Consider the following 26,368-nt stretch of genomic DNA (forward strand, 5'->3'; position numbering starts at 1 on the left):
CGCCTCCGGAGGGGCGGCTACTTACGACGCACCGATTGGTCAGAATCCGCGTAGCTCAGCGAGGTCAACAGAGTAGGGGAAGTTTACGGAGCGGCTATTGGTCAGCTGTACACACTCCATCATTATCCCCACGTGGAGCTGCCGCTCCGATTGGCTGGAAGCTGTTTTATGGGCGGAGCTTAGAGTTTCGGTTCGCTGGGGAGCGTGAAACCGCGTGAGAAAGTTGCCATTGAGGTAAAGCAGAGCTGGACGGTGAACTCTTCCCGCCGCTGTGGGAGTTGTTGTTATCTAAACTAACGACATATTTCCTCCTTTTTTTTGTGTGAAGTCTATTTCGAACGACGCTTTTGAATCCGAACTCAACTGGGGAAGTAAACATTTCTGGTTTTGTTGACTGTTCGACAGCCAGTTCGAGCGACCGCGGACGAGTCAAGTGGGAACTCTTCAGCGTAATTAACTTGTGTGGATGTTGTTTCCGACGGCCGGACGGTTTGCCGCTGAGGCTGTCTGCTCGAGGCTCGCTTCCTCTCCGGTGTTTGCTTGTTTGGTCGTCTCTCTGTACTCGGAATACACCCGTCAGGACACCGAGCGAACGCTGGAGTGATTGCGAGGAGGCGGCTCCGGAGCGTTTTCATTTCTCACCTGGTCTCTTTACTTCTCCCGCCCTCCACCTCTCCCTCCGGATACTTCCAGCTAATGAGCCCTTGCCCGTGTTTTTCCGGCTGATTTACGGTCGCACAACCTGCTGGAGCAGGAGGAGAGACGACGACCCGGAGCCGGGATTCACGTTAAACGCTCGTTGAGCTCAGACGGCGGCGGCAGCAGCAGCAGGGACGTCGTTCTAGTTTGTTGTTTGAAATTAACCAACATTTGGTTGAAGCATTGGGGGAAGGAAGCGGCGGATGGATCTGTCTCCATGACCGAGGAACTCTCCGCTGCTATTCGGTGTCCTTGTTAACGGTTAGACGGTCGCATCCTCCAGGAGAGAACGATGTTTCCCCAGGGGCGACACCCGGTAAGGCGCTGCGCTGGGTGTTCACACTGCCCGGGTTATTGCATTACTCCTTTGTTTGACTTGCGTTTCCAGTTGTTGTTTTTTTTTTGTTGTTGTTTTAAAAGCCTCCAGGCTACACACTTGGAACTGCTTCTGCATGTTAATTGGGCCGGGCACTTGCCTGGAGGTGCAGGGTGCAGTTGTTAATGCTGTTTATTCAAGAGCTGCTAATAATTAAAAGTTATTGACATTACATGTGAGCCAGAAGATGATCTGATGCATATTATAGGACACATCCTGAAGTGTGTGTGTGTGTGTGTGTGTGTGTGTGTGTGTGTGTGTGTGTGTGTGTGTGTGTGTGTGTGTGTGTGTGTGTGTGTGTGTGTGTGTGTGTGTGTGTGTGTGTGTGTGTGTGTGTGTGTGTGTGTGTGTGTGTGTGTGTGTGTGTGTGTGTGTGTGTGTGTGTGTGTGTGTGTGTGTGTGTGTGTGTGTGTCAGACGCCCCACCAGGCTCCCGGCCAGCCATTCAAGTTCACCATCCCAGAGTCACTGGACCGCATCAAGGAGGAGTTCCAGTTCCTTCAGGCACAATACCACAGGTAGATAGCCCTGCTGTTTTCTTTTTTTTTTTTTTTTTTTTTTTTTAATCACCACTATTGTCATCTTAACATTAAACTTCAGTCTATAACCACAGTCGTTCCCATTTGCCATGATAGACAAAACCCCAACTCTGGCCTCAGACTAACCCATAAACCTGGATTACACACACACACACAAGTGCACACATATGCAGTCGGCATTAGTGTTAAGGCTTCACACTGCGGTAGGTCTAAGTCTTGCTGATGGTTGAGAGCCAGAGGGTGGCGTGTGGGCCCAGGGTTTCATAAATCACTCCTTATTTTCCTTTCTCTCTGTGTGAGAAGCCGTGTGTCGGGAGGAAAAGGCTGTCTAAGTATGTGTGCGATTGTGTTTTCCTTTGCTCTGTCCATTTGTGTACACTGCAACAGGTGACGGCTCCAGACCTGAATGAGTATTTGTTTGTTTTTTTATTCGTGACTCGACTGACACAACAGTAAATGAAAACAACATTTATTTGCAAATGTCAGCATTTCATGAGAAGACTTTTTATTTTATTTTGTTTTCCAACCAGTCCCACTAGGCTGCTTTGTTTTTGTAGGTACTTAAATCAGAAAAGAAAGGGGAAGGGGTGTCATTAACAACATCTGTTTAGGGCCAACTGTTTAGGTGATGCTTTTGGGTTAAATAAATGTAATTTCCCAATGCAAGTGCTGTGTATTTCTTGTTTTTCAGCCTCAAAATGGAATGTGAGAAGCTGGCCAGTGAAAAAACGGAGATGCAGAGACATTATGTCATGGTGAGATGCATGTGCTCAGTAAATTTGTCCCACAACATCACATAGTGCTATTCAACCACCGTGGTGTCTTTGAAATATGCTGTGTTCTCGTGAAGCTCCCTTGTGAAGATGACTAGAGAACTGCTTTTTTCCATAAGACTGATAAGTGAATAAGAAAGATAATTAACTCAATGAAGGGAAGAGGTGATAGAAAAGAGAGAAAACTGCACATGAAAGCCACACATTTAAGAGGTTTAGTTATTCCTTCTTCTGGCATGATATTGAGGAAGATGAGTGTCGGATTAAACTTGCATGTTTACAGTTTGTCAGTATATTTATTTTTGAATAAACCTAGCTGCAGTATTTCAGTGAAGCCAGCAATCCATTGGATTGAAAAAGTTAAGTCTCCTTCTGTCATCAGAATGTTCAAAACTCTGTCTAGTTTAACTGTAATGCTTGTTTATGATTTAAATTGCCTGCATAACATTACAGTTAGACACATTGAATATTGGCTTCACAGTTTGAAATAATGAAGTCGGCTGCTGAATCTAGTAGCTTCTACCGGCTTGAACTGTGCCGATGTCAACCTGTCAAAGGATTCCTTTTTTGCTCATCTGATTTTTGCAGAGTGCCAATCTCCAAGTCAATGAGGCTGGAGTCAAATTACAAGCACTCAGCAGTGCATTTTGAAAAGACCAGCTTTGTTTTGAGGATTCCTGGAATCTGGTCCATCAGGAGGAAGTGAGCTGAAGGGATCGAAGTTCAAACGGTTCAAAGTGGTTGTAGACAGTTAAACAGGATCAATTGAGGGGTTTCATTAAGTGCCAGTATAGAATATAGTGTGTGAATTAATTAATACATTTTTTCTCAAATAATGACAGAAACTGCAGTATTGTTGTTATTCGTTGTGAAAAGTCACTGAACATTTTAAAGATTTACCTTGGCACATTAACATGATGTTCCTGGTTATGCGTGATTATCTAAATTGACTTCAATGTGACACACACCCTGATGTAAATTGAACTTTAATTTGCATACTGTGTTAGTAGCTTGATTGCTCTGTGAGGAAGTCCTGCTGTGACATTCAATGTAAACTGTGTTTGCTCAGTGAGCCTTGTTTTACATTATCTTCTGTATGGTTTTCTTTGAGCTGCGAAGGCTTTTAGCTTTAAAAATTTAGGATTCCTTTCAATTATCTGACAATCTGACTCTCTGCCCTCCACAGTACTACGAGATGTCGTATGGCCTCAACATTGAAATGCACAAACAGGTATGGCTGCTTATCTGTCTGGCTCTTGTCTACCCTCTGCATCTTCTAGTTCTCTGTCTCTCTATTCTCTATCTCTATCTCTGTCTCTCTGTGTGTGTGTGTGTGTGTGTGTGTGTGTGTGTGTGTGTGTGTGTGTGTGTGTGTGTGTGTGTGTGTGTGTGTGTGTGTGTGTGTGTGTGTGTGTGTGTGTGTGTGTGTGTGTGTGTGTGTGTGTGTGTGTGTGTGTGTGTGTGTGTGTGTGTGTGTGTGTGTGTGTGTGTGTGTGTGTGTGTGTGTGTGTGTGTGTGTGTGTGTGTGTGTGTGTGTGTGTGTGTGTGTACGTACACACACACAATTGTGCGGGTGTTTTACTGTACGGTTGTGTGGATGTGTGTTTATTTGTGATCGATGGGCCTCTGTCTCCATTTCCCCAGTTAGGGCCGGCCGGCTGAGCCCAGAGGCAGGATGAATGGCTCTGTAGATTGATTGGTGCTGTCTAGGGGAGCGGCCTGCTTTATTACATTAGAGGGGCAGGGCTGGGGAGGGCAGAGGAATCGATCACTGCGAGGCCGACAGAGGAGATGCATTGAAGCTCCCCTTTTAGAAGCTGGGAGGTAAAATACCTTGTCCCACTTTAGTCAAGCAGAATGCAAACATAAAATTGAGAACAGGATGAGCACTTATTTATTTTAATGTTTGCAGACAGAAATGTATGTGCACTTTTGTGTGGCAGTAAGTAATGTATGTAAGGACAGGTTAAGAAGGATCATAAATAGTAATGTGCACACAAACGCAAAGTTTAACATGTTTACGAGTGCCTGCGCTTTCACAACGAAAGGCAAACACTCATGTTGAAAGTGTGTAGACACATGGATGAGGAGGGAAATCTCTCACCTTTTCCCTCGCACACAAACACAGATTTTCCCCACAGGAGTGGTGCAGGGCTCAGAGCGTTTACCAGTAATTACCACAGCTATCGACCAGTCAGACCAAAGGAAATTGGAGGTGGATTGGCTTGGCTGCTTCACTGACGGTTGGGGATGCTTCTCTCCTTCTCTCACTCTCTCCCTCTCAGTGTTTTTCTCATGTTCCCCTTCTCCTCTTCTGTTATTCTCATTTTTTATAGCCAACATTCTCTCTCTGTCCTTACCCTCTTCTCTCTCCAATAACAGTTATAGGATCTCTTCTCTCTTGTGCTACCAGCTCCCCCCACCTTTTTCTTTTTTTTTTTTGGCTCTTGTTTCATTTCATCTCCATGTGAAGCTACTGTTCTTCCATTGTGAGGGAGATGCATCTTTTCCTATTGTCCACACCCACATAAACATACACACAGACACTAAAGCTCCAGGGGAGGTCATTAGCTTTGGGGCTGCAGTTGTCAGAGCAACAAGCTTCTGTGGGCGGGAGGTACAGAGGGGGGGGGTACAGACTAACAACCTACCCCCTGCTGTGGATGTACAGGTTTTTGCAGAGTAGTGTGGCAATAATTCTCCAATTATGTGTAATAGAAGCCTGTGTTGTTGTCACATTCTGTGTGTATGCCTGTATTTTTCACACGTATTCTCAACTTCGGTTTGTCTGTCTCAATTAAATGAATCCTTGTGTGAGTGCTCTCCACAGATTCTCCAAGTCGGATATACATTTGTTGAGAGATTTGTTAAAGAGAACACTAAAATAACACATCCTAGATCTCAATTAATGAAATATTGCAGTTGAAAGGCTTTATTCAATATATAGTAGAATAGAGAACAAAATAACATAAAAATGATCAATGTAAATCAAAATTATTGTCCCATGGAAGTCTGGATTTGGAATCATACTCAAAATAAAAGTGGAGAATCACATTGCAGGCTGATCCAACGTTAGCGAAAATTCCTCAAGACAAGTCCAAATGAGGCTCAGTAGTGTGTGTGGCCTCCACATGCATGTTTAACCTCCCTACAATGCCTGGGCATGCTTCTGATGAGGCGGCCGATAGTCTCCTGAGGGATGGCCTCCCAGACTTGGATCAAAGCATCAGTCAACTCTAGACAGTCTGTGGTACAACATGTGGTTGGTGAATGGACCGAGACATGATGTCCCAGATGTGCTCAATTGGGTTCAGGTCTGGTGAACGGGCAGGTCAGTCCATAGCATCAATACCTTCATCATGGAAGAACTGTTGGCACACTTCGGCTACATGAGGCCTGGCATTGTCATGCATCAGAAGGAATATTGGTGTTCTCTTGCAAAGGCCAATGGCCCTGCACGGTGTTGGGCTGTAAGAACAGGCCCCACTTGTGGACGTCGGGCCCTCATACGACCATGGTGAAGTCTGTTTCTGAGCAGAAACATGCATTAGTGGCTTGCTGGAGGTCATCTTGCAGGGCTATTGCAGTGCTCCTCTCGTTCCTTCTTGCACAAAGGAGGAGGTAGCGGTCCTGTTGCTGGCTTGTGCCCTCCTATGCCCCCCTCCATGTCTCCTGGTGTACTGGCCTGTCTCCTGGTATCTCCTCCATGCTCTTGACACTGTGCTGGGAGACTCAGCAAACCACCTTGCCACAGCTGATGCGCCATCTTGGATAAGCTACACAACCTGAGCAACTTCTGTTGGTTGTAGACGCGCTTCATGCTGCCTTTAGGACTGAGAACACGAACAAAATTCAAAAGTGACCAAAACATCAGCCAGAAACGATGAGAACAGCGTAATGGTTTGTGGTCACCATCTGCAGAACCACTCCTTTATAAGAGTTGTCCTGCTAATTGCCTCTCATTTCCACATGTTGTCTGTTTCATTTCCACAACATGTGAAATTGTGTGAAATCAACCTGTCCAGTTCGGAAGCATTACTAATTATCAATCTAGTGTGATATATTTGGAGTTAGATTGTGTTGTTTAGGTCTTCCCTTTATTTATTAGAGCACTGTATATATTGCTATTAAAGGTAATATTAGCTATTTCTAACCATATTAGCTATTTTCTCATCATATGTAATAGATGCTTCCCATATATATACATATATATATTAGTCTTTTCTGTGACATTGGACATCGGGACACGGCTTTTTTTTTTTCTTCCCCTGGCCGTGATTTCTCTGACTTCTTTTTTCACCCCCTGAAGACTATTTCTCATTCTATTTAGTAGTGTGCAATCAGGTGCTGGACAGTGTCTAGGAATGCATCTGTGCTGATATCTCCATCCCTGCTTCCTCTCGTCATGTACACATATACAGAGGCATTTACCAGTGTTCGGCTACTTTTTCAAAGGAACTATGTGTCTTTATGTGTAAAAATACATTACTATTCATCTTACCACAAGTGGTAAATAAGGATGGCACAGACGTTTACCGGTACGTCCTCAGAAAATGCTTCTATATCATTCTCCAGATGAGTGGCTTCCCTCAAGTTTCCTTATGTCAGTGTAAACACAGGTACACAGTTTGGACTTATCTTCATCACTCATATGTTTTAAAAAGTATCACATACATGGATTTCCTGTCATTAAAAATTACCCAACAGGACTTACAAAAGTTACCACTGCTAACCAATGAAGTGGTGGTCATTTCATTCCTTGCTGCATTTATCTTTTACTTTTATCTTAAGTTCCCCACATTTTGTCTTAAGTCTCATTCAAGAGATGTTGCTGTTTGGTGTAATTGTGTAAATTGTTTGTAGTGTTGTTTATTTAGCCTAGATTTACACAATTGACCTAATGGTGCCTAGTCAGACTATTCTCAGACAGCCTTATCACTGAGCCTTTATACAAAGCTAATTATAGGCTTACAACTGAGAGTTCTGAGAATGGACGTGCAGGTATAGTCTGCCTAAAATAGCTCTTTATTTAAAGCGGTCTCGGTTTGCAATATGATGGCTGTGTTGTACCGTGATTTATTATAGAAAGGCAGTTATAATGGGATCATCATCTCTGCATCCATTCCGGCAGCAGTGAGAGCTGAATGGATGCATTAACAAGGACATTGTGTGTCCCACAAATGCTGCACGGTCTGGCTTGCCAAAGTGTTTAAAATGTGAACATCAGACTTTCACCAGCATCTTATTGTTTGGTCCAACCTAGAACTCTCGATGAACATGTGGTCACAGCGCTTCATGTACATGTGTAAATGAGCATTTTATACTTCAGATGATTTTATTCCTGTGGACATTGGTCAGGATTGCCTCGGTGTCCTTGAGTTGTTTCCATTCTCAATCTGTGACTTGGGTCTCAGTTTTACTTGCCATATTTACTTACCGACTTTATTTGCAATCTTCTTGGTAATGTCCTCTGTAATCTTGCCAAGAGTTTTTTTTTTTTTTTTTTTTACATTCAGCTAAACTCTTAAGTATTATTATTATAAATGAGGCACTTACTTGTATAATTGAAGACTCGTTGTGGATACACTACTGCTTGATTTAGCTCGTCCAAGTACATAATTGGCTGAACTCTGTCTCGGTCGACCAATTAGCCAGCCCTTTGGTGTATGTGTGACACGGAGATCCAATGAGAGCAAGTGTACTACAGCTAAAGAGGATGACTCTACTTCAGATTTTCAGGAACCGTTAGACCCATGTAAGCCTTTAGATAATTCATTGCCTGGGGAGACTGGTTTTAGGGATGAATATTCCTGACAGCCTCTGGCCTTTAGTGCAGTATGAGACTGTAAGCAGCTACTGGATTGTTATTTTGTTCAAAACTTGTTCTGATCATCTTGGTTACCAAATGATGAACCCTGTCAGGGTTGAGCGGTATACCCTAAAACCTATATCGTGGTATACTTTGAAGCATGTGTGGTAACAATATATATTACGATGTTCTTTTTTTATATTCTGTCTTTATATGTCAAAATGACTGTTTCTGAGCATATTCACATACCAGATACATTTCAGGAGAATAAACACACTTTAAAATACTCCAGAATGCCATTTTTAGAACATTTATTGTGCAAGTGCTGATTGTTTTATTGTACGAAATGTTTCAAGTAATTTTTTAAGGTGTGCAACAGCTCTTTATCCAGGTCTTTTTTTGAAAATAAAGTGCAACATTAAAAAAAAAAAAAAAAGTATTTGGAGTGGATAAATACCTCACAACATGGATCAAGTGCTCCATGCTTGCAGCCGCTGCCATGCTTTAGAAGAAAACAGGTGCAACTTGATGACATTATCAACACCCGCTATTGTAGTAGTCCTGTAAAGTTCCTACTATGGGTCAAATTCATATCTCTTTTCTACCGTATACCATTCATATCGCCCACCCCTAAACCCTGTAGACCCGTTGGCAGTTCAATGTTGCCATTAAATCAAATTATTATTAATTGAAGGAATATCTCTGAAACTATTAAACTCTTCTCACATGGGACAGACATTGGTGTCACATTGTGGATGAACTCTAATAACCTGAATCTTTTGGTTTGTTTGCCAGATCCTTACATTTGACTCACTCTGAGATGTTATTTTTAAGTAGCTCTTATTAGTTAGTGGTTGTGTTCTTAACCAAGGAAGATGTGATGGTAGATTAGTAAAACTATTTAATTGTGAAAAATCTTTGAAAGAAGTATCACTCTTGAAAGGGTAAATTATCCATCACTTGTTTCTCCAGCAATTGAAGTAATTTTGGATGAGTTACACCCTCACAGATGGTTGTCTTGCATTGTGAAATATCAAGAGCCTTTTCAGCTCAATGATTCCGTTTTGGCTTCGTTTTAAAATTTCCATGTTCTAATTTCAAGACAGGATGAGGAAAACTATCCAATTCCTTCAAAGTTTTCATGCAGCAACAAAATATGGTCCCTCTGAAGCTTTGTAGTCCAGCATGTATGTGTCTGTGTATCTATTTATGTGGGATGTGTGTGTCTGATGGACCATTACTACGTTTCATGGCTCCTCCAATTCCCTCTTCACCCTGGACGACTTCGTATCAATTTGATTGGGTGATATGTAATATGAGTCTCTTTATCTGATTTGATGCCACTATGGGGGTATCTGGTTTCAGCCAATTGTAGCCACCTCCGGGGGTTTAGGGGGCAGGCGGATGTGTTGGCATGGATACTGGGGGAGAGCAAATGAAGTTAGTAGCTGATGAGATTATGTTGAAGTGCTGATGGGAAGAGGGACAAGAGCACAGAGGACAGACAGTGAGCAAAAAGAAATGGAATAGGCAAGAGAACAACCTGCGCTCAAACTGATAATTAGGGAGGAGAATATCATTGTACTGTGCGTGTTGATAATCCTGAAAATGGCTCACACAGGGAGAAGTGGATGCGGGTCGTGGTGTTATATTATCGAAGAGATTTCAGTGTTGCATGTGTTTGTTGGCTTGCTATGGAGGCGGCAGTTCCCAGTCTGTTGATGTGTGCGCGTGCACTTGTATTACTTTATTGGCGTTACTAGAACAGCTGTCTTTTCTAAATGAATGTAATTATGTTATCAACAATTAAGTCTCTTTCTATCTGTGTGTCTCTTCCTTCATCAGACTGAGATTGCCAAGAGACTAAACACCATCTGTGCACAAGTCATTCCCTTCCTCTCACAGGAGGTAAGTATCTGTGACTTGGAGCGATAAACTGTGGTTTGTATGCCATTTGTATACTCTCCTTGACTTTGCTAGCTTTCGTCATAAGGCCTCCTTTTGTTCTCGCTCATCAGCAGCGCTGTGTTGTCTCTGTTGTTTACAGCATCAGCAGCAGGTCGTCCAGGCTGTGGAGCGAGCTAAACAGGTGACTATGGCAGAGCTCAATGCCGTCATCGGGGTACGTGGACTGCCAGGTCTTCCACCTACAGTGTGTATTTTTTTATTTACTCTTCAAGTACATAAACTGTTACTGTGAATGAAGAATCTTTTCAAGATGGATGAATTGATCAACCCTTCTGCCACATCAGTATTCGGGGGAAGAGTGCTTGTATGATACTTTGATAGGAATTAGAAATGGATGTTACCAAGAACTGCCCTTCTTTTGAAGAGGAATAACGTATATTCTTCACATTGCAGTGAATACATCACAGAAGTAGGTCAAAGTAAGTCCATGAGTATAACTTTTTTTTAAATTTTTTTATTTAAGTTGAAGTTTTCAGACATATTATTGCTTTTTTGCCTTTTTCGTGTCCCAAACAGCTTTTTGGAGTATTGTGGATTATACATGCTCGAATAATGTTCTCACCATGTTTTAATTTTAAAAGTTCAGATTTCAGTCTTCCAAGCTATGGTACATCCAGTCATTTCACAAAGGCATCTCCAACATGCTTGAAAATCCTGAAGCTTTTTCACCTCTCAGGCCTTTTTCAGTGTGACAGAGTGATAAATTAGGAGTTTGCACTTGTTGAGTCATTAACCACTGAGGTGTGGGTAATCACATACACGGCAAAGACTAACTGAAAAATCCTCTCAAATAAGAGTGGAAACTTCGATAGGGCAATGAAGTGAACCTACAGAGCTGATTTGGAAGAGGTTTCACCATGTTTCACATGAGCTGACATCAGAAACGGTGATTTCAAATGGTCATCTGCCCAAGACACGGCAGGAGTTTGCTATATGATCACACTGGCACCAATTACAAGCACTTGATACTGCATGTCAGCATCTTTGAGAGGCTTCTTGGAAGCTGATTGATCAGAAAACGGTGGGCTTTTAGTTGTGGGACCTTAAACACTCAGAAGCCACAACAGCTGGTTTTGAATTTAATGTTTGGATGAGAACTTCCATCCATCTTCTATATATGCTTTATTTGAACTTGGAAATCATTTTTAGCTGAGCTATGAATTATTATAGATCGCACACCCAGCAGAAATTGGTTTACATGAAATATAAAATTTCAGGAATGTGGCCCACAGTGTTGGGAAGGATTGAAGTTGTCAGTCTACTGATCACCAAACCCAAGAACACAAAATAGTTCTCTTTCCAAGAACTACGGGCCTGGAAATATAAATTGATTGACGGATGTGATCATTTTCACAGCACGGGAGACGAGAAGAGAGGAAATGATTCAGGGATGATGAGGGGTGTTTATTGGAAAGATGTTGTCAGCCTGAGATGACTGATGGGGCATGACCAGCTATTCAGACCAGACTGGAACAGAAAGAAGCTTTGGCAAAGTGAGAGTGAAAAGAAGTTTCTGCTCGCTTGTTTGGCAGTGATACTCTGCTAAAGGGACAGATGGAGAGTAAGCCGAGCTGTTGGTGGGGATGACTTTTTGGGTGGAACCGGCAAATGGTTATTACTCAGCCTTATAGGAGCCATAGGAGCTTGACTGGCAGGGGGAGAGGCTCTGGGTTTTAGTTTTGGGAAATGTGGAAGGAAGGGGGGGGCTGTGTAGGTTTAGTTTGGGCAGGGGGCTTGCAGTGTAGTTTAGTTGAATGTGGGATGAGCTTGTTAGTTGGCGTGGACTGATGGGGGTCTCTGTTGGTGTGTGATGGGGTGAGAGGTGGATTTGGCAGTTGCTGTTTGAGTCTTAATTGCAGGACTTTAGTGTTTGTTAAAGGGGGGGGGTCACGGCGTTGCCCTCAACCCCCCAACCCCCCTTTTCTTTTCCATCTCCTCTCGTCTCCCACGCCGGCCTGTCATTCACCCTGTTTGTGAGTTAAATGAGTGTAATGAAGCATGTTGCCCCCCCCCAAAAAAAAGCGCGCGCGCGCACACACACACACACACACACACACACACACACACACACACACACACGTATGCACACACAAAACCCCCAATACATGCATGCACACCAGCTCACACTAACATCCCATGACAAACCAGGCTTCTCTTGCCTTCACCAACACTTCCCCTCCATTTACTCCTGTCAGGGGTCCTGTTTGTATACCCTTGGTGTGTCTGTTTTTGCATCTGTTTGTTGGTGTGTCTGTGTAGCAGAGCATGCATTTCTGCTTTTTTTCCCAGAAAACAAGAAGCAAGGGATGGCTGGTTGAGTGAGGGTGTGTGTGCCTTCCTTGTTTATCTAGACTCTGTGTATGTATGTTAGGGTGATCAAGTGTGACGTGTGGGTGTGTTTATATTTGATTGTTTGGCAGGCAAGCCAACTCTGGAAAATGTGTGTGTGCAAGCAGGCATTGGAGCTGAGGCTAAAAGACTACTTCACTGTTTAGCTTTCATTCATTGGGGGTGGGTGCAGAGGGTGAAGGATAGACCGAGAGGAAGAAAGAGGACAGGGGCTTGGGAGAGGGTGGGTTAGTCAATTAGGTGAGATAAAAGTCGGTTTGACCTTCAGCACTCCTTCCACCCCTGCCGAGTCGCCTCCTGTACCCCCCCGCTCCTTCATTTCTCCTTCCCCCTCCCCTCCCTGCGGCGAATCAGTGAGCCTGGATTCCCGCGGCTACTGTCTGAGGAGGCAATAATGATGTTTTGGAACACAAAGGCATTTCACGCTCAGACAAGTGCCTGATTTGGTGTGAAAGAGAGAGCAGGGCTTCAAGCCAAATTTGCTCTACTCTCACTCGCTCGCTCCTTCTCTCTCTCTCTGACCCTCTTCTCTCCCCTCTCTCTTCAGCCGCCTTACTCTTTCACAAGACCTGACAGTGCAAGCAGCAGCTGGGGCTCGCTGCTCTCTCTCTCTCTCCCTCTCCCCCCTGTACTTCTCAGTCATTCCCCCTATCCTCCCCACCTCCCTCCTTCCACATCCTCAGGCTTTGGGCTGTGATCCCAGCTGTCAGTATTGTTCAGTGTTTGACCCCAGAGGGAGGAGGGTGGGTGTGTATGTGTGTGTGTGTGTGTGTGTGTGTGAGTGAGGTAGTGTGTAGGGGGAGAGGACGTGTTCACCACCTCAACAAGCTGCCGCACTCTACAAGGTGGTGTAAACTGAAGAAACTGTCATCTGCTGAAGACTTCTATAGGGCGAGAAGTGTCCATTGATTTCATTACTGAGTGCTATTGATTTTCACTTATTGGTGTTTGTGAAATTTTGCTAACGTTCACCTTCCTAGTCTTAACTATCAACCAATTACTTCTCTGTTTTTTTTTTTTTTTCACTTTGTGTTTTAGCAGCAGCATCTAACCCATAACCACGGCGGTGCCCCTGTGCCCCTCACACCTCACCCTGCTGGTCTCCACCCTTCTCAGCTGGGTGGTTCAGCTGGTCTCCTTGCTCTGTCCGGAGCCCTCGGTGCCGTTCCTCCCCATTTGATGGGAAAAGACGGAGGTGATAAAAAGCCTCATCTGTCTGGGCCAGATTCACATTCTGCAGGACCGGAGCACCTGAGAGGTAAGGAGAAGCATTCAACTTGGACTTTGTTTATGATTTGCCTCTCATACGAGGATCTCAATAGATTGAGGTATTTTTGTGTCATAATATGACATTTTCAGTTTGGTCTTCTCTCTCTCTCTCTTTTTTTTCCTGATTTGCCACCACCTAACCTGATGACTACATGTGCATCTGTATTGGCAATAGAGCGTGAACCCGGCACAGTAAGTAGCACCTATTCCTGCAGCAGTGTTTGCTGTTTTGAAGAATTCCTCACTTCCTTATGTTGTTTTTATTCACTGGAATATTTTTGCTTTATTAAATTTAATTTTGTTCTTTGCTGCAAGTTGACTAATATTAATTTTTCTGGCTCAGTAAACGCCTGTCAGGCTGCCTTTGATGTACTTTAAGTACTTCCAAGTAGTGATCTAGCTGTTTCTATTTGTAATCACATATTTATAGAAAAGGTCATTTGAGGCAGCCATTAAGTAATCTTGCATAAGGTAGTTCATCGAAACCAAAATATATAATCAAAACTAAAATAAAGTCATTTGAAAATGAAGACATCAGACTTTAAAACTTTAATCCCTGCAAAGCTTACCTGTGACTGAGGCAGATTCTTACTTATTTAGCTGTTATATAATTATCTGCCGTTGCAGTGACCTATTTTCTCCTCAGTGATCGATAAATTCATCAAATATCTCATAGTTTCCTCCCTTATAGTTCTCCATTTCTTCACCGGTATATCTTTGACTACGTTTGTGTGTTTGAGGATCTCTGGGTAGAGATTTGGCCCGACTGTTTAGTTCTGCTCCAGATCTGCTCTCAACTGTTAGCTTCCCTTTCTCCCCCCAAATGAGCTTTTTAGCATGGACACACACACACACACACACACACACACACACACACACACACACACACACACACACACACACACACACACACACACACACACACACACACACACACACACACACACACACACACACACTTCTCAAGCCTAGGCTGCATTGTTGTGTCTATTTAACACCTCAGTGAGCAGATTACCACCCCCACCCCCACCCCACCGTCCCTGATCTCGCGCTTAAAGACTCTCATTGTGTTTAATATCACCACCACAGAGAGGGGGCTTGGGAATGGGTGGGGGTGAGGGAACTCGGTCTCTCTCTCTCTCTGTGTGTGTGTGTGTGTGTGTGTGTGTGTGTGTGTGTGTGTGTGTGTGTGTGTGTGTGTGTGTGTGTGTGTGTGTGTGTGTGTGTGTGTGTGTGTGTGTGTGTGTGTGTGTGTGTGTGTGTGTGTGTGTGTGTGTGTGTGTGTGTGTGTGTGTGTGTGTGTGTGTGTGTGTGTGTGTGTGTGTGTGTGTGTGTGTGTGTGTGTGTGTGTGTGTGTGTGTGTGTGTGTGTGTGTGTGTGTGTGTGTGTGTGTGTGTGTGTGTGTGTGTTAAAAGCAAGCAGGACTGAGGGGGAAATTGCTTATGTTTTGCGGGTCAGTGCTTCTGTGCTCAGCTCACTAAAACCTTTCAATAAAAGGAGGTGGGGGTGGGGAGCTGAAGGAAGGGGCCTTTGGCAGAGTACAGATTTCCTCCCCCTCCTTACGCCTCCTCTTTTTCTTTCCCTCATTTCTTGTCACCCTTTCTTCTTCTCTACACTCTCACACCCTCCCTCCATCTTGTGCGTCCTCTAATCTCATCCCCTCCCTGTACCCATTTTTTTCTCTCCTTTTCCTCCCCTCTTAGCTATTCCTCCTTCATTTACCCTTTCCCCCCCTCAAAGCCCAAGCGTTCTCTCCCTCGCTAGTTGTGTGCATGTGCATGTGTTTGTGTATGTTGGATGCACATTTCATTGACAGGCTGAGACTATAATGGACTCAACATGAAGCTTTAATCCATTAACAATAGGATCCGTTGGTCAGGAGGCCAGGGGGAGACAGCTCTGTGTGTGTGCACATGTGTGTGTATTTGTGCACGCGCAGGCGTGCACACGTATATGTGTGGGACATCGAGTGACACAAGAGTGTTATGCAAGTAATACACACTCAGTCTGTTACACACTCGATCATACACACAGGCTTTCACAGTCAATTACACACACACACGCACACGCACACGCACACGCACACCCCATTACAGCCAGTGCCGCTTGTCAGAGCCAGGAGAGGGAGCACTGATAGATTCTGAGAGCCACTTAATGTAATCATCAACTTCAGAGGCATGTGTTTGTGTGTGTGGCGCTGACTGGCTTTGGTCAAGTGAGAAAAGAGGTTGCTATTTAAGTGTTAGTGCTGCTTAATTCATGCTTCTGTGAACTATTAACCTGTTGGCAAGTAAGAGTCTGTTTTTCTAACCTGCTCTACATGTGGATGAATGGCTCTTGTAATCAGTGATAGATGAATCAGACCATTTAGTGTGCTTTTGCAAAATGCACATTCGACAAAGCAGAACCTAAAATGTAAATGTAAATTTTTTTTCTCAATTTTCAAACAGTTTTTCTCCTTTTGTCCTCCAAACTCCTTTTCTTCCAATCATTTTCTTACTCTCCTGACCTCATCTGCTCTTGTGTTCTCCCTTTCTATTCCACTCTTTTCTTCCACCGACAGAGTAACTCACTGCTTCCTGAAAGTCTTAGGAACTCTGATAAGAGACGCAACGGACCTGACTTTCCAAATGACACCAAGAAACGCAAGGTGGAAGACAAGGATTCAAGCCACTATGTAAGAAATAGTTCCTGTCCGTGTGAGTGTTTTCCTGGTTAAAGTAAGGAATAAGAATTTATAGTGTACTGCCTTTTTAGTCTCTTAGAGAGAGAATGAGGCCTTTAATTACAGTGTTCTATATAAAATTACAAGCTGAGATGTGTTGCATTAAATGGTGTATTGACTGTCTACCTGATTGGCTTCCTTTAGGACAGTGATGGGGAGAAAAGTGATGACAATTTAGTGGTGGATGTCTCAAATGAGGTCTGTATGTTTTCAGCATATAAATGTTTTTCTTGTCATTGTAACACAATGCATCTCTTTCATGTGAAAAAGATATTTACAATTGCATATAATACTAAATGGTTTATCAACTGGATATCTTTTCAATGACAATATCACTCTGATGCTTTGAGTTTGTCTTCAGGTAGTTAACTGACTTCTCATTCATCTCCCAGGATCCAGCCTCCCCTCGTGGAACACCGCTCCCATCCCCCAGAGAAAATGGCCTGGATAAAGCACGTCTTCTCAAGAAAGACCCCTGCAGCCCAGCGTCTACTGCATCATCAGCCAGCTCATCTTCCCTCAAGTCTAAAGAGATGGCCATGGTATGAATAGAAACATTTTTTAACTTGATATGTTTGAGCATTTAGTCTGAGAGACCAGGTAAACCATATAATTCACTAAACATGTGGTTGTTAAATGTCTCTTGCCCTTCTGTGTACAGCGCGATAAAGCAGGTACACCTGGGTTAAAGTCAAGCACACCCACTCCAAGAGGTGACTCCACCCCAGGACCGAGCTCCACTCCTGGAATTCGGCCAAGTCTGTCGAAACCCCCCTCCATGGAGATACCGCATCCACCGAGTAAGTGCAGAGATGAGATGATGGGGAAAGTTAAGGATTTATAATTTTTATAAGCAAGCTCAAAGTTACATCTTGTATATTATTAGATAAACACAACCACGTCGATCAGGGCGGTTTCACACTGGTCTGCTTGAAGCGAACAGAACAGTGCCAGAGTTCACTTGTTTGGATAGTCTGCGTCTTTGCCCTGTCCAAACAGAAGTCTGGTCCACTTGAAGATGTGGGTCACTTGCAAATGAACCGTGTCCGCAGCAAATCAAAATCAAGAAGTGAACTATGTCACCACAACCGCATACTTCTGTCTCTTGCTCATCACTTCTATTTTTTGTACAGCTGCTTCCTTTTCGCATACACGGCAACATGCTGGCTCACTAGCTACACCGCCTGCTGTTCATACTGAGCAACATCGAGACAAAAATCATTCGGTTTGAATTCCAAAGTAAAAACTAAAATGTTTTGTTTTTTTAAATTATTCACACCTTTTCTTTAACTTTTCCAGCTAACAAGCAATAAGAAAATGGATTTCCATTGGTGGTTCATGTTGACCAATGAGCTGGATTCTCTGATCCTTTTTCAATTCCTAGTCAGGGTTTGTTGAGGGCAAGTGCACCCCAAACAATAGCTGACTTAACTACATGACCTTGTTACAACGGTTGATTTTCTCTTTCAACAGTGCAATGTGAATACAAACCAAACTAAATGAAGGCGTATCATTTTTCAGCCTTCCCTGGGCTCTCATGAAAAATTAATTGCCTGCTTCCTGTTGAGCCGTTGTTTTATAGGCTCATTTCACATCTTTACTTCAGAAAAGTAAAGACTTCCTAAGACTGTTAATTTTTACTTTATTGTATAATTAATTTTTTTTTTTTTTACTTTTGAATGATATAAAGAAGCACAAACAAACAAAATTTGATTATAAAAGCTTTTGTATCTAATATGTTTTGACAAATCATAGTTCAACAAGTTATCTTCAGAGGGGATTTGGGGAGGCTGCATTGACGATGGTTTGGGAACCACTGATGATTTAACAAAGTGAATGCGCTCCTATTTAGTTCCAGCTTATATGTCCCACTCTCTTTTCCTCCCTTTTCTCTTTAGCTGCAGGATTGCGAACTCCCCTGGCTGTACCTGGCCCATATCCGGGTGCGTTTGGTATGTTGCCCCATGCAGCAGGAATGAATGGGGAACTCGCTGGTGCAGCTGGGGCTGCAGCCTATGCTGCTGGACTGCACAACATGTCACCTCAGATGAGTGCTGCTGCTGCAGCTGCTGTGGCTGCGTATGGCCGTTCGCCCATGGTAAGTGAAGCATAATGACAGTTAGTTTTTTGAGATGCGCCAGTATGCCTTGCCCTTCTATATATAGATGTCTGAGGGAAAGTACACCTTTAAAAAATTTGCTTATTACACATGCGCAGAAGTATTTCAATCTGATCAAGCAGGAAAAACCTCTGAAATCTCATCTCATGAAATTTAGCCATAATAAAACATGCTTGAATGCTTGGTTTATTTGTATGAGATCTGATGTAAGATGCACCTGTAAGTATTGATCTCCTTTTAAGATCACATTTAGCAGAAGCGCCCACAGCTGTGACTGTCGGTAGTGTCGTATCAGGCTCTTACATGTGGACACGTCAGTTTTCATCCCACTCTTCACTGTAAAGTCTCTCCTGCCTATTGAGGTGAAAGTGAGCCAACAGAACAGAGTGAATTTTTAAGTGAAGCCTTCAGTTTTATGTTCCTTCATTTGAGTATTCTTCTTTGGCTACAGCTTCCTCTCTGCTCCTCCCCTCAACCACTCGGGCAACACTTGTTGCACACAGTGTTCATAAAGCTCACGCAGGCCATGAAACCCTGCAACTTGCTCCTGGCATATTTTCATCTCTGATGTAGTTTCAATTTTTTATCTGACCGTCTGCCACTCTGAGAAAAATATTCAGGGTTGCTTCAGTCTCTTGTACTTAAAAAAATTTTGTTACAGCAAATTAAACAATTCCTTGTTTGGATAATGTCAAATCTGCATGTAGCATTAACACTTTCACCCTCAAAAATGGAAATCTAAACTAAACACGTGGTAACATACAGCTTATGTATGTAACTGTACAACAGCGAGTTCCTTTGAAGGTCACATTTTATGTTTTAATGAAATTGAATTTATATATATATATATATATATATATATATATATATTTGCAGAAGCTTTGTTTTGACTGCATGTCACATGTCAGTATTATGTCAACCTCAATTCAGGTTTTTAGAATAATAAAAGTTGTGAATGTTAAGAATTGTCTAAAAGTTTTCATACCCACTGTATGTTTTACATTGTGAAGTGTGTCAATAGTTGCACAGCTGTATTTCTGTTTTGTGCGATGGTATTTATACAGTGGGCATGCTAGTATGTGTTATGTTCAATCACCTCATCACTCTTGGCTCTATTTGAATAGTGTTCATTACACTGTTTAAATAGGTTTAGTCGACTCACAGCTGTGTCTGGGCAACACTTGATAGCAACTCGGGTGCTGATAGCTGGGCTCCTGTGTGTTTGCCGTCTTCTACACTTGTCATTCAGATTGGGAAGGGTGTGTGTGTGTGCTTGAGTGTCTGTTTGCTTTGTGCTCATGAGTGTTTGTGTTCTCTTCCACAGGTTAGTATTGACTTGTGTGCATTTTGCCAATTCCCATGGGTGTGTGTTTGCACTGGGCTCATAAAGCGTCTGTGTTCTCTCCTCAAGGTTGGCTTTGATCCTCATCCTCACATGCGAGTTCCTGGAATGCCTCCTAGTCTGACAGGAATTCCTGGCGGCAAACCGTAAGTGTGTTTTTGTCTCTTTCTATTGGGGAAAAAACATATTTGCATCCTCCTGCTAATCTTCCCTCCATCTATTTGTACATTTTTGTACTTTTTCTGCGCTCCCTGACATCTTTCGTAATTGATCCCGTTCCTCCTCCTCTTTCTGTGTCGTTAGTGCCTATTCCTTTCACGTGGCGGCTGACGGACAGATGCAGCCAGTGCCGTTCCCCCCAGATGCGCTGGTGGGGCCGGGGATCCCTCGCCATGCCCGTCAGATCAACACACTGAACCATGGCGAGGTGGTGTGCGCCGTTACCATCAGTAACCCCACTCGACACGTTTACACTGGAGGAAAGGGTTGTGTCAAGGTGTGGGACATCAGTCACCCAGGAAACAAGAGCCCTGTGTCCCAGCTGGACTGTCTGGTAAGTGGAATGATGACCTAATGATAAACTTGAGTAAGAACTGATCAAAGCACTAATTGTAAGCTTTTATTTCATTACTTTTACATCAGAATCGAGATAACTACATTCGCTCCTGTCGTCTGCTCCCCGATGGCCGAACACTTATCGTCGGAGGTGAAGCAAGCACTTTGTCAATCTGGGATTTGGCCACGCCCACTCCCCGGATTAAGGCTGAGTTAACCTCGTCGGCGCCAGCGTGCTACGCTTTGGCCATCAGCCCAGACTCCAAGGTCTGCTTCTCTTGCTGCAGTGACGGGAACATTGCAGTCTGGGATTTACACAACCAGACACTTGTAAGGTGAGACTGACGTCCTTTTTTTTGTTACAAGGACAGAAACGGCGTGTGAATCTTCACATTCATTGAGTACGGAGAATTTGTACATTAAATACACATCTCAGGTCCACTTTATCCTCTTATACAATCAATGCTTGGCCTCACAAACATCCTCAAGGCAACATTATTGACTCAAATTTGCAGACTCAGCCCTGGTTGATTCAAGCCATATAATAGCAGCTAGAGACAGTCCATTTAGTTTGAATGACAGAACTGACTGGTCATGAGAAATCCTGTTAATGCTTCACATCTGGTAGCCTGTGATGCATACCAACGGCCTGGGCAACCCGATGCCTTGTGTATCATTATTTTTACGCGTCTTTATTTGGCTGAGAATGTATACGTGTATCCTGCAGGCAGTTCCAGGGCCACACAGATGGAGCCAGCTGTATAGACATCTCCAACGATGGCACCAAGCTGTGGACCGGAGGCCTGGATAACACTGTCCGCTCCTGGGATCTGAGGGAGGGGCGGCAGCTGCAGCAGCACGACTTCACATCACAGGTACGCTCTAAGATAGCAGAATATTGGATAACCTTGGCAAAGGTTTCCCTTTAATTATTTCTCATGTAATAACTTCACTGGAATGAAATTACTTGAACGTGCTCGCCATTCATACAACTCCTCTCACTCCTTTTCAGATCTTCTCTCTAGGATACTGTCCGACAGGAGAATGGCTCGCCGTGGGAATGGAGAGCAGCAACGTGGAAGTTCTTCATGTCACCAAACCTGATAAATATCAGCTTCATCTACATGAGAGCTGTGTCCTCTCCCTGCAGTTTGCCTACTGTGGTAAGCAACTCACCATCACCGCTCAATTATTTCATCTAACCTTATAAATACTTAAAAACATCTGAAGAAAAACTAGTTAAGTCATCTTTTTTTTTTTTCCTTTATTTTGCATTTTAGCATATTTGTCTTTTGCACTCCATAAAAAAGGTAGACCTGAAGCAAGATTATAGCGCCTCTACCTTATTGTCGTTACTTTAGTCTTATCTTCTTCTTTCATCCATTTCATTGTGCTGTTTTCCTTTTTCTACTGTTCACCTGACATGAAGGTGTAATTTTTGTCTCACGCCGCATTATACTTTATCATGTCTCCCTCTTTGAAACCAGCTTCATCTAGAGTGAAATCAAAAGTGATGGAGTCCAGTTAAATTAATTGTATCTTACTGGAAAAGTTCAGGTTTTATGACACAATGACATTACTCTCTTCAGAGCATTGAGGTGTGCATAACATGCCTATCCTACAAACAAAAAGCTGTGCAGAAAGAAAAACTACATTTAATTTAAACAACAAAGGAAAACAAATGTGGATAAAAATCCTCACCAGATCTCAAGAATTAATAAAATAAGGATTAAGACATTCTATGGCCAGAAGTATATTACAATAGTCAAATTGAAATTGTGTGTTTTTATCTATTTTTAATAATCCTGATCAGTCATTCATGTTTCTTTTTCTCTCCCATGGCGTCTTACTGTGGATATTTGTGTTTCTCTTTGCAGGCAAATGGTTTGTTAGCACAGGAAAAGACAACCTGCTGAATGCATGGAGAACACCGTACGGAGCCAGCATATTCCAGGTTTGCAGATCATTATGTTGAATATACAACTTAGGAAATGAACAGACCTTTTCTTAAATTGCTTGTTTGCAGCAAAGACGTAGAATAAAACCGACTCTTACCCCTTTTAACGACACCTTAAAGTTTCCTCCCTAATCATGCAAGTATGTATGTTACTGTGACAGTTTCTTTGAGAGCCACACGCACATCAGACATCATTTTGTTCAGTTGATATTTATTGGTGGCTGAATTCTTTTCTCTGTTTGTATCTTTCTCTTCAGTCTAAGGAGTCCTCTTCAGTGCTAAGCTGTGACATATCTGTGGATGACAAGTACATTGTTACTGGCTCCGGGGACAAGAAGGCCACTGTTTATGAAGTCATCTACTAAAAATCTGGAAAGCGAGCGAGAGCTTTTCTATCTCACACACACTCTTAACTGTTTCTGAAAATGTTCAGGTGGCGCCAGAGATTACAGACAGTGGCTGTCAGTCCTACTTGGGTTTCTATTAGCCGAAAGAAGCATTTTTACCTGCACAAATCTGACGTGCCTGTGTAGCTGCCTCCATGTCCGAAGCAGTTTGATGTTAGTGGGCACAGAGGAGATGCATTAGTGTTGGTATCCACTGCTTTGTGCTGCTGACTCACCTGGGATCAGTAAGAGGGACCCGATAATGACCAAAGGACACTGTGGATTGTTTGGACTGCCACCAGCACTTCTGATGACACTGTACCGACCACCAAATGCTGAAACGTTCGAAGATCAGTGTCACAACCAGCGACAGAGACTTGAGAGCCAAGTCATGATTGTGGACTCAAACTGATGAACACAGTACGCATAGTTTTGGAGAGACGGGAGAAGAAGCACTCACTGATGGACAATTGCAGAGACTACGAATGCAGAATATTTAGTTTCAGACAATTCTCACAGCCTGTTGATCTCTCAGCTATTACTCTTTGACCTTAGAACCTCAGCTTGCTGTTCTGATGCGCCTACACTGTCTAAAAAAAAAAAAAAGTACCTTTTCTGTCTTAACAGTAAGTCCTCTCCTCACTAACTGCACTATAGTGGTAGCTGTCCACCTCCAAGTTGTACTTAAACACTTAAAAGTACCTAACCGGTGTGTTTTAAACACCCTGGTCGTTCTGCTGACTTATCTAACACAATGCTACTGTCAATGTCTCTGTGGAGGTTTTTTTTTTTCTTCATCATGTGACAGTTAGTTTGCCTAATTCATACAAATTCCAGGAGGAGAATAGTCTTAACAAGCCAGGAGAATGTATTTTAAATGTTGTTACAGGAGGCTTAAACTCAAGTTGTTTCAGATAAACTTGACCCTCTTTTTCCGCCGACCCTCCATGTTGGACCAATTGGAGAAACGAAAGTTGAGTTTCTTTCAGACCTCCTTGCCTAATTCAAACGGTTTAACAGTTTGTTTCCTCTCTCATATTTTTTTTGGTTTTCCTTCGACGGCAACAAAAGCCTTCATACTGTGACTTTCCTGCTCATACGTCTTCTACCTGTGCAGCAGTGTGCGTCAGCCGGTTGTTTCCATTAATGTAATGAGCCACTCTCCTCCTCACTGTTCTCCGTGAGTCGACCTGAAAACGCTGCCTTTATTTCTCTTTGAAAAGGATATTGTCTTATTGAATGGACAATTAATTATGATTCCCAAAAGTCAACTAAGATTATCTTAATGTGATTTAATCTTGTTTTTTTGTTTTTGTTTTTTTACTTGGATTATTAAACTGGGAAATTACCTATAATTACTTGAAGAAAAAAAAAAAGTGCTTTTGTTTTTTTCTGGATTTTTGAAAATATTGTAACCATGAAAGCGAGTTTTAATTTTTGCGGTCTCTGGAGGGCAGAGAAGGTTCGGTCGTACTTCACCTTCAGGATAAAATTCATATTTTACGACTTTGTGCTGACTTAAAAAAAAAGAAAAAAAAAAAAAAACTGTTTCCGCTGTAAAAATGTATATACTATTCTTTTCTTACAAGACATGCTCTAGAAATATTTGTTTTGTACGTCTTTTACATGGATGAAAACTGAGAAATTCTAAATGGTCTTAAAGCTAGTGAATCTAAAATGATTGAAATGCCTGAACAATAAAAGTGTTTTCGTTTTTTTTTTTCTACCTTCCGTCTTTAACCCTTCATTTGGAACGACACATGTAGGCCACACCCATAATTCAAACAAAGCCAAGTCATGTTTTGTTTGTATTAAGTAGATTAAGAACATTTTCTAGGAGTTTGGGGTCCATCTGCGCCAATGTTAAACTATTGTAATGCAGCTGGTCAGCGACGACGCAGCACTTCGGTCATTGCAGTGACACAACCTGATTACAAACATGTAATAAACACACCTGACTGAACTTTAGATAAAACACTTGAACTCCATTTGAAACGTGATATTTTGGAGGAGTTCCATTTTTGAAACCACAACTACAAGTCTTGGCATTCAACCATTATTAATTTAACGCCATTTAAATTTGTCATCATCTACAGCTTCAGAAAAATGAGATTAAAGTACAGCTACATGACGAATCTTCATGATTACCGTCATGGAGTAACAATAGGCCACTTTGTTACTTGCCGAGTCTGAATAACAAGTTTCAGTTGTGCCCTCCACCTGTTCAAATAACCGAAAGTAATTGGACAAACTAATATAATTGCAAATCAAATATTTGATCGCACATCATTTTCAGTCCATGACAGTTTGAAGTTGATGAGTCACGACCTCTCCAGAGACAAGCTTTTGTCTCCAGCGTCCTCTGCTCCAGGTGACCTCTGAAGCTGTCTCCTGTTTTTTGGGGGCATTTTGCTGTCTGCGTTGTCTTCAGACTGAAAGATTTCCTTTGAGGTGATTGCAGTACCTGGAGGGAGAATTGGTCTTGGTGTAGTCTCACATCTTAAAGTTACAGAAGAACCTAATGTTTGTTTCAGTCAATGGGCTTTTCGTCTCTGCTGGAAACAATCGAAATGGTCAGTCCTTCCATTTTTTTCAAACAGCTTTCTGCAACTTGGTGTTGCAGGGGTCTATTTAGACAAGTTGCACATGTGATCTTAATGCACCTTTCCACGTTAATAGCGTTGATTTTTTTTTTTTAGTCTCAGCAGTTTGAATTCCCCAGATTGAATTTAAGCGGAATTCTCTCAACTCGTAGGGAGGATAACTGAATTGGACAATGGGCATGTATAATTGGATTATTACTTTGAATGTGAAAAAACAGACCTAACTTTAGTAGGAAATGCTCCTATGATGCACCTGAAGGATCAAAGCCCATTAATTTAAATGAGCTCGATTCTTCTTCTACTGGAAAGTTCATAAGTTGTCGGTTTTGAGTAACCTTGCCTTTTTTTTTTTTAACCTCTGGCAGGTCACCACATGCCTTTGTACCATTTGTTTTAGTTTATTCATTTTATTCATCGTAAATAAGAATAATTTAAAAAAAGAAGACAATCAATGTAATAGAATATAGAATAAAGTTTTCAAAGTCCTGAATGAAAGGGAGCAGAAAGATTATCTTTTATCAGTTAATCATTTTTCCTTTAAAATTAAAAGCAAACAAAAAAAAACCCACTTGTGTTCTTGTCTAGTTTCTTCCATAACTGGACCCCATTTGACTGAAACGCAACTTTCCCTTACTTTGGTTTTAAATTTTGTTCAGTTTTTTTTTTTTGAAGATTTGTTTCTTTTAAGTTTTAATTACCCTCTCTTTTCAAGCTACTCATTAGAATTTAATGACTTCAACTGCAACAAATAAATGGGAATGAATTGGGGCATTCTAACACTTTTGACCAGTCACGTACATTATTGTTACTGATTATTCAGGCTTACTGGGGATGAAGATATACACATTGTCTTACCAGCAAATCACACCACATGATGTTAATGCAGCTACAGTTTTAACT

At 42.4% G+C, this 26,368-nt stretch overlaps 1 protein-coding gene across 3 annotated transcripts; it reads left to right on the forward strand.

Annotated features, from left to right (window-relative positions):
* The first annotated feature begins 225 nt into the window (after window positions 1–225).
* LOC308111889 (transducin-like enhancer protein 1) lies at window positions 226–24,590 on the forward strand. 3 transcript variants are annotated; one of them, XM_080466993.1, is made up of 20 exons: window positions 226–1,015; window positions 1,492–1,592; window positions 2,305–2,368; window positions 3,573–3,617; window positions 10,041–10,103; window positions 10,243–10,284; window positions 13,551–13,770; window positions 13,957–13,973; window positions 16,345–16,458; window positions 16,651–16,704; window positions 16,899–17,048; window positions 17,168–17,306; window positions 18,405–18,604; window positions 20,037–20,113; window positions 20,271–20,520; window positions 20,610–20,857; window positions 21,250–21,397; window positions 21,535–21,685; window positions 22,400–22,476; window positions 22,737–24,590. In XM_080466993.1, the coding sequence occupies exons 1-20, from the start codon at window positions 992–994 to the stop codon at window positions 22,842–22,844; spliced, it is 2,292 nt and encodes a 763-aa protein (XP_080323119.1). In that variant the 5' UTR covers window positions 226–991; the 3' UTR covers window positions 22,845–24,590. The 3 variants fall into 3 exon arrangements, with proteins under 3 accessions (XP_080323119.1, XP_080323118.1, XP_080323120.1); XM_080466992.1 differs by having other exon boundaries at window positions 229–1,015; window positions 10,243–10,347; XM_080466994.1 differs by having other exon boundaries at window positions 855–1,015; window positions 13,554–13,770.
* The last annotated feature ends 1,778 nt before the right edge of the window (window positions 24,591–26,368 follow it).

This window comes from Lipophrys pholis (genome assembly GCF_963383615.2).
Source record: "Lipophrys pholis genome assembly, chromosome: 7".
Classification (NCBI taxonomy): Eukaryota; Metazoa; Chordata; class Actinopteri; order Blenniiformes; family Blenniidae; genus Lipophrys; species Lipophrys pholis.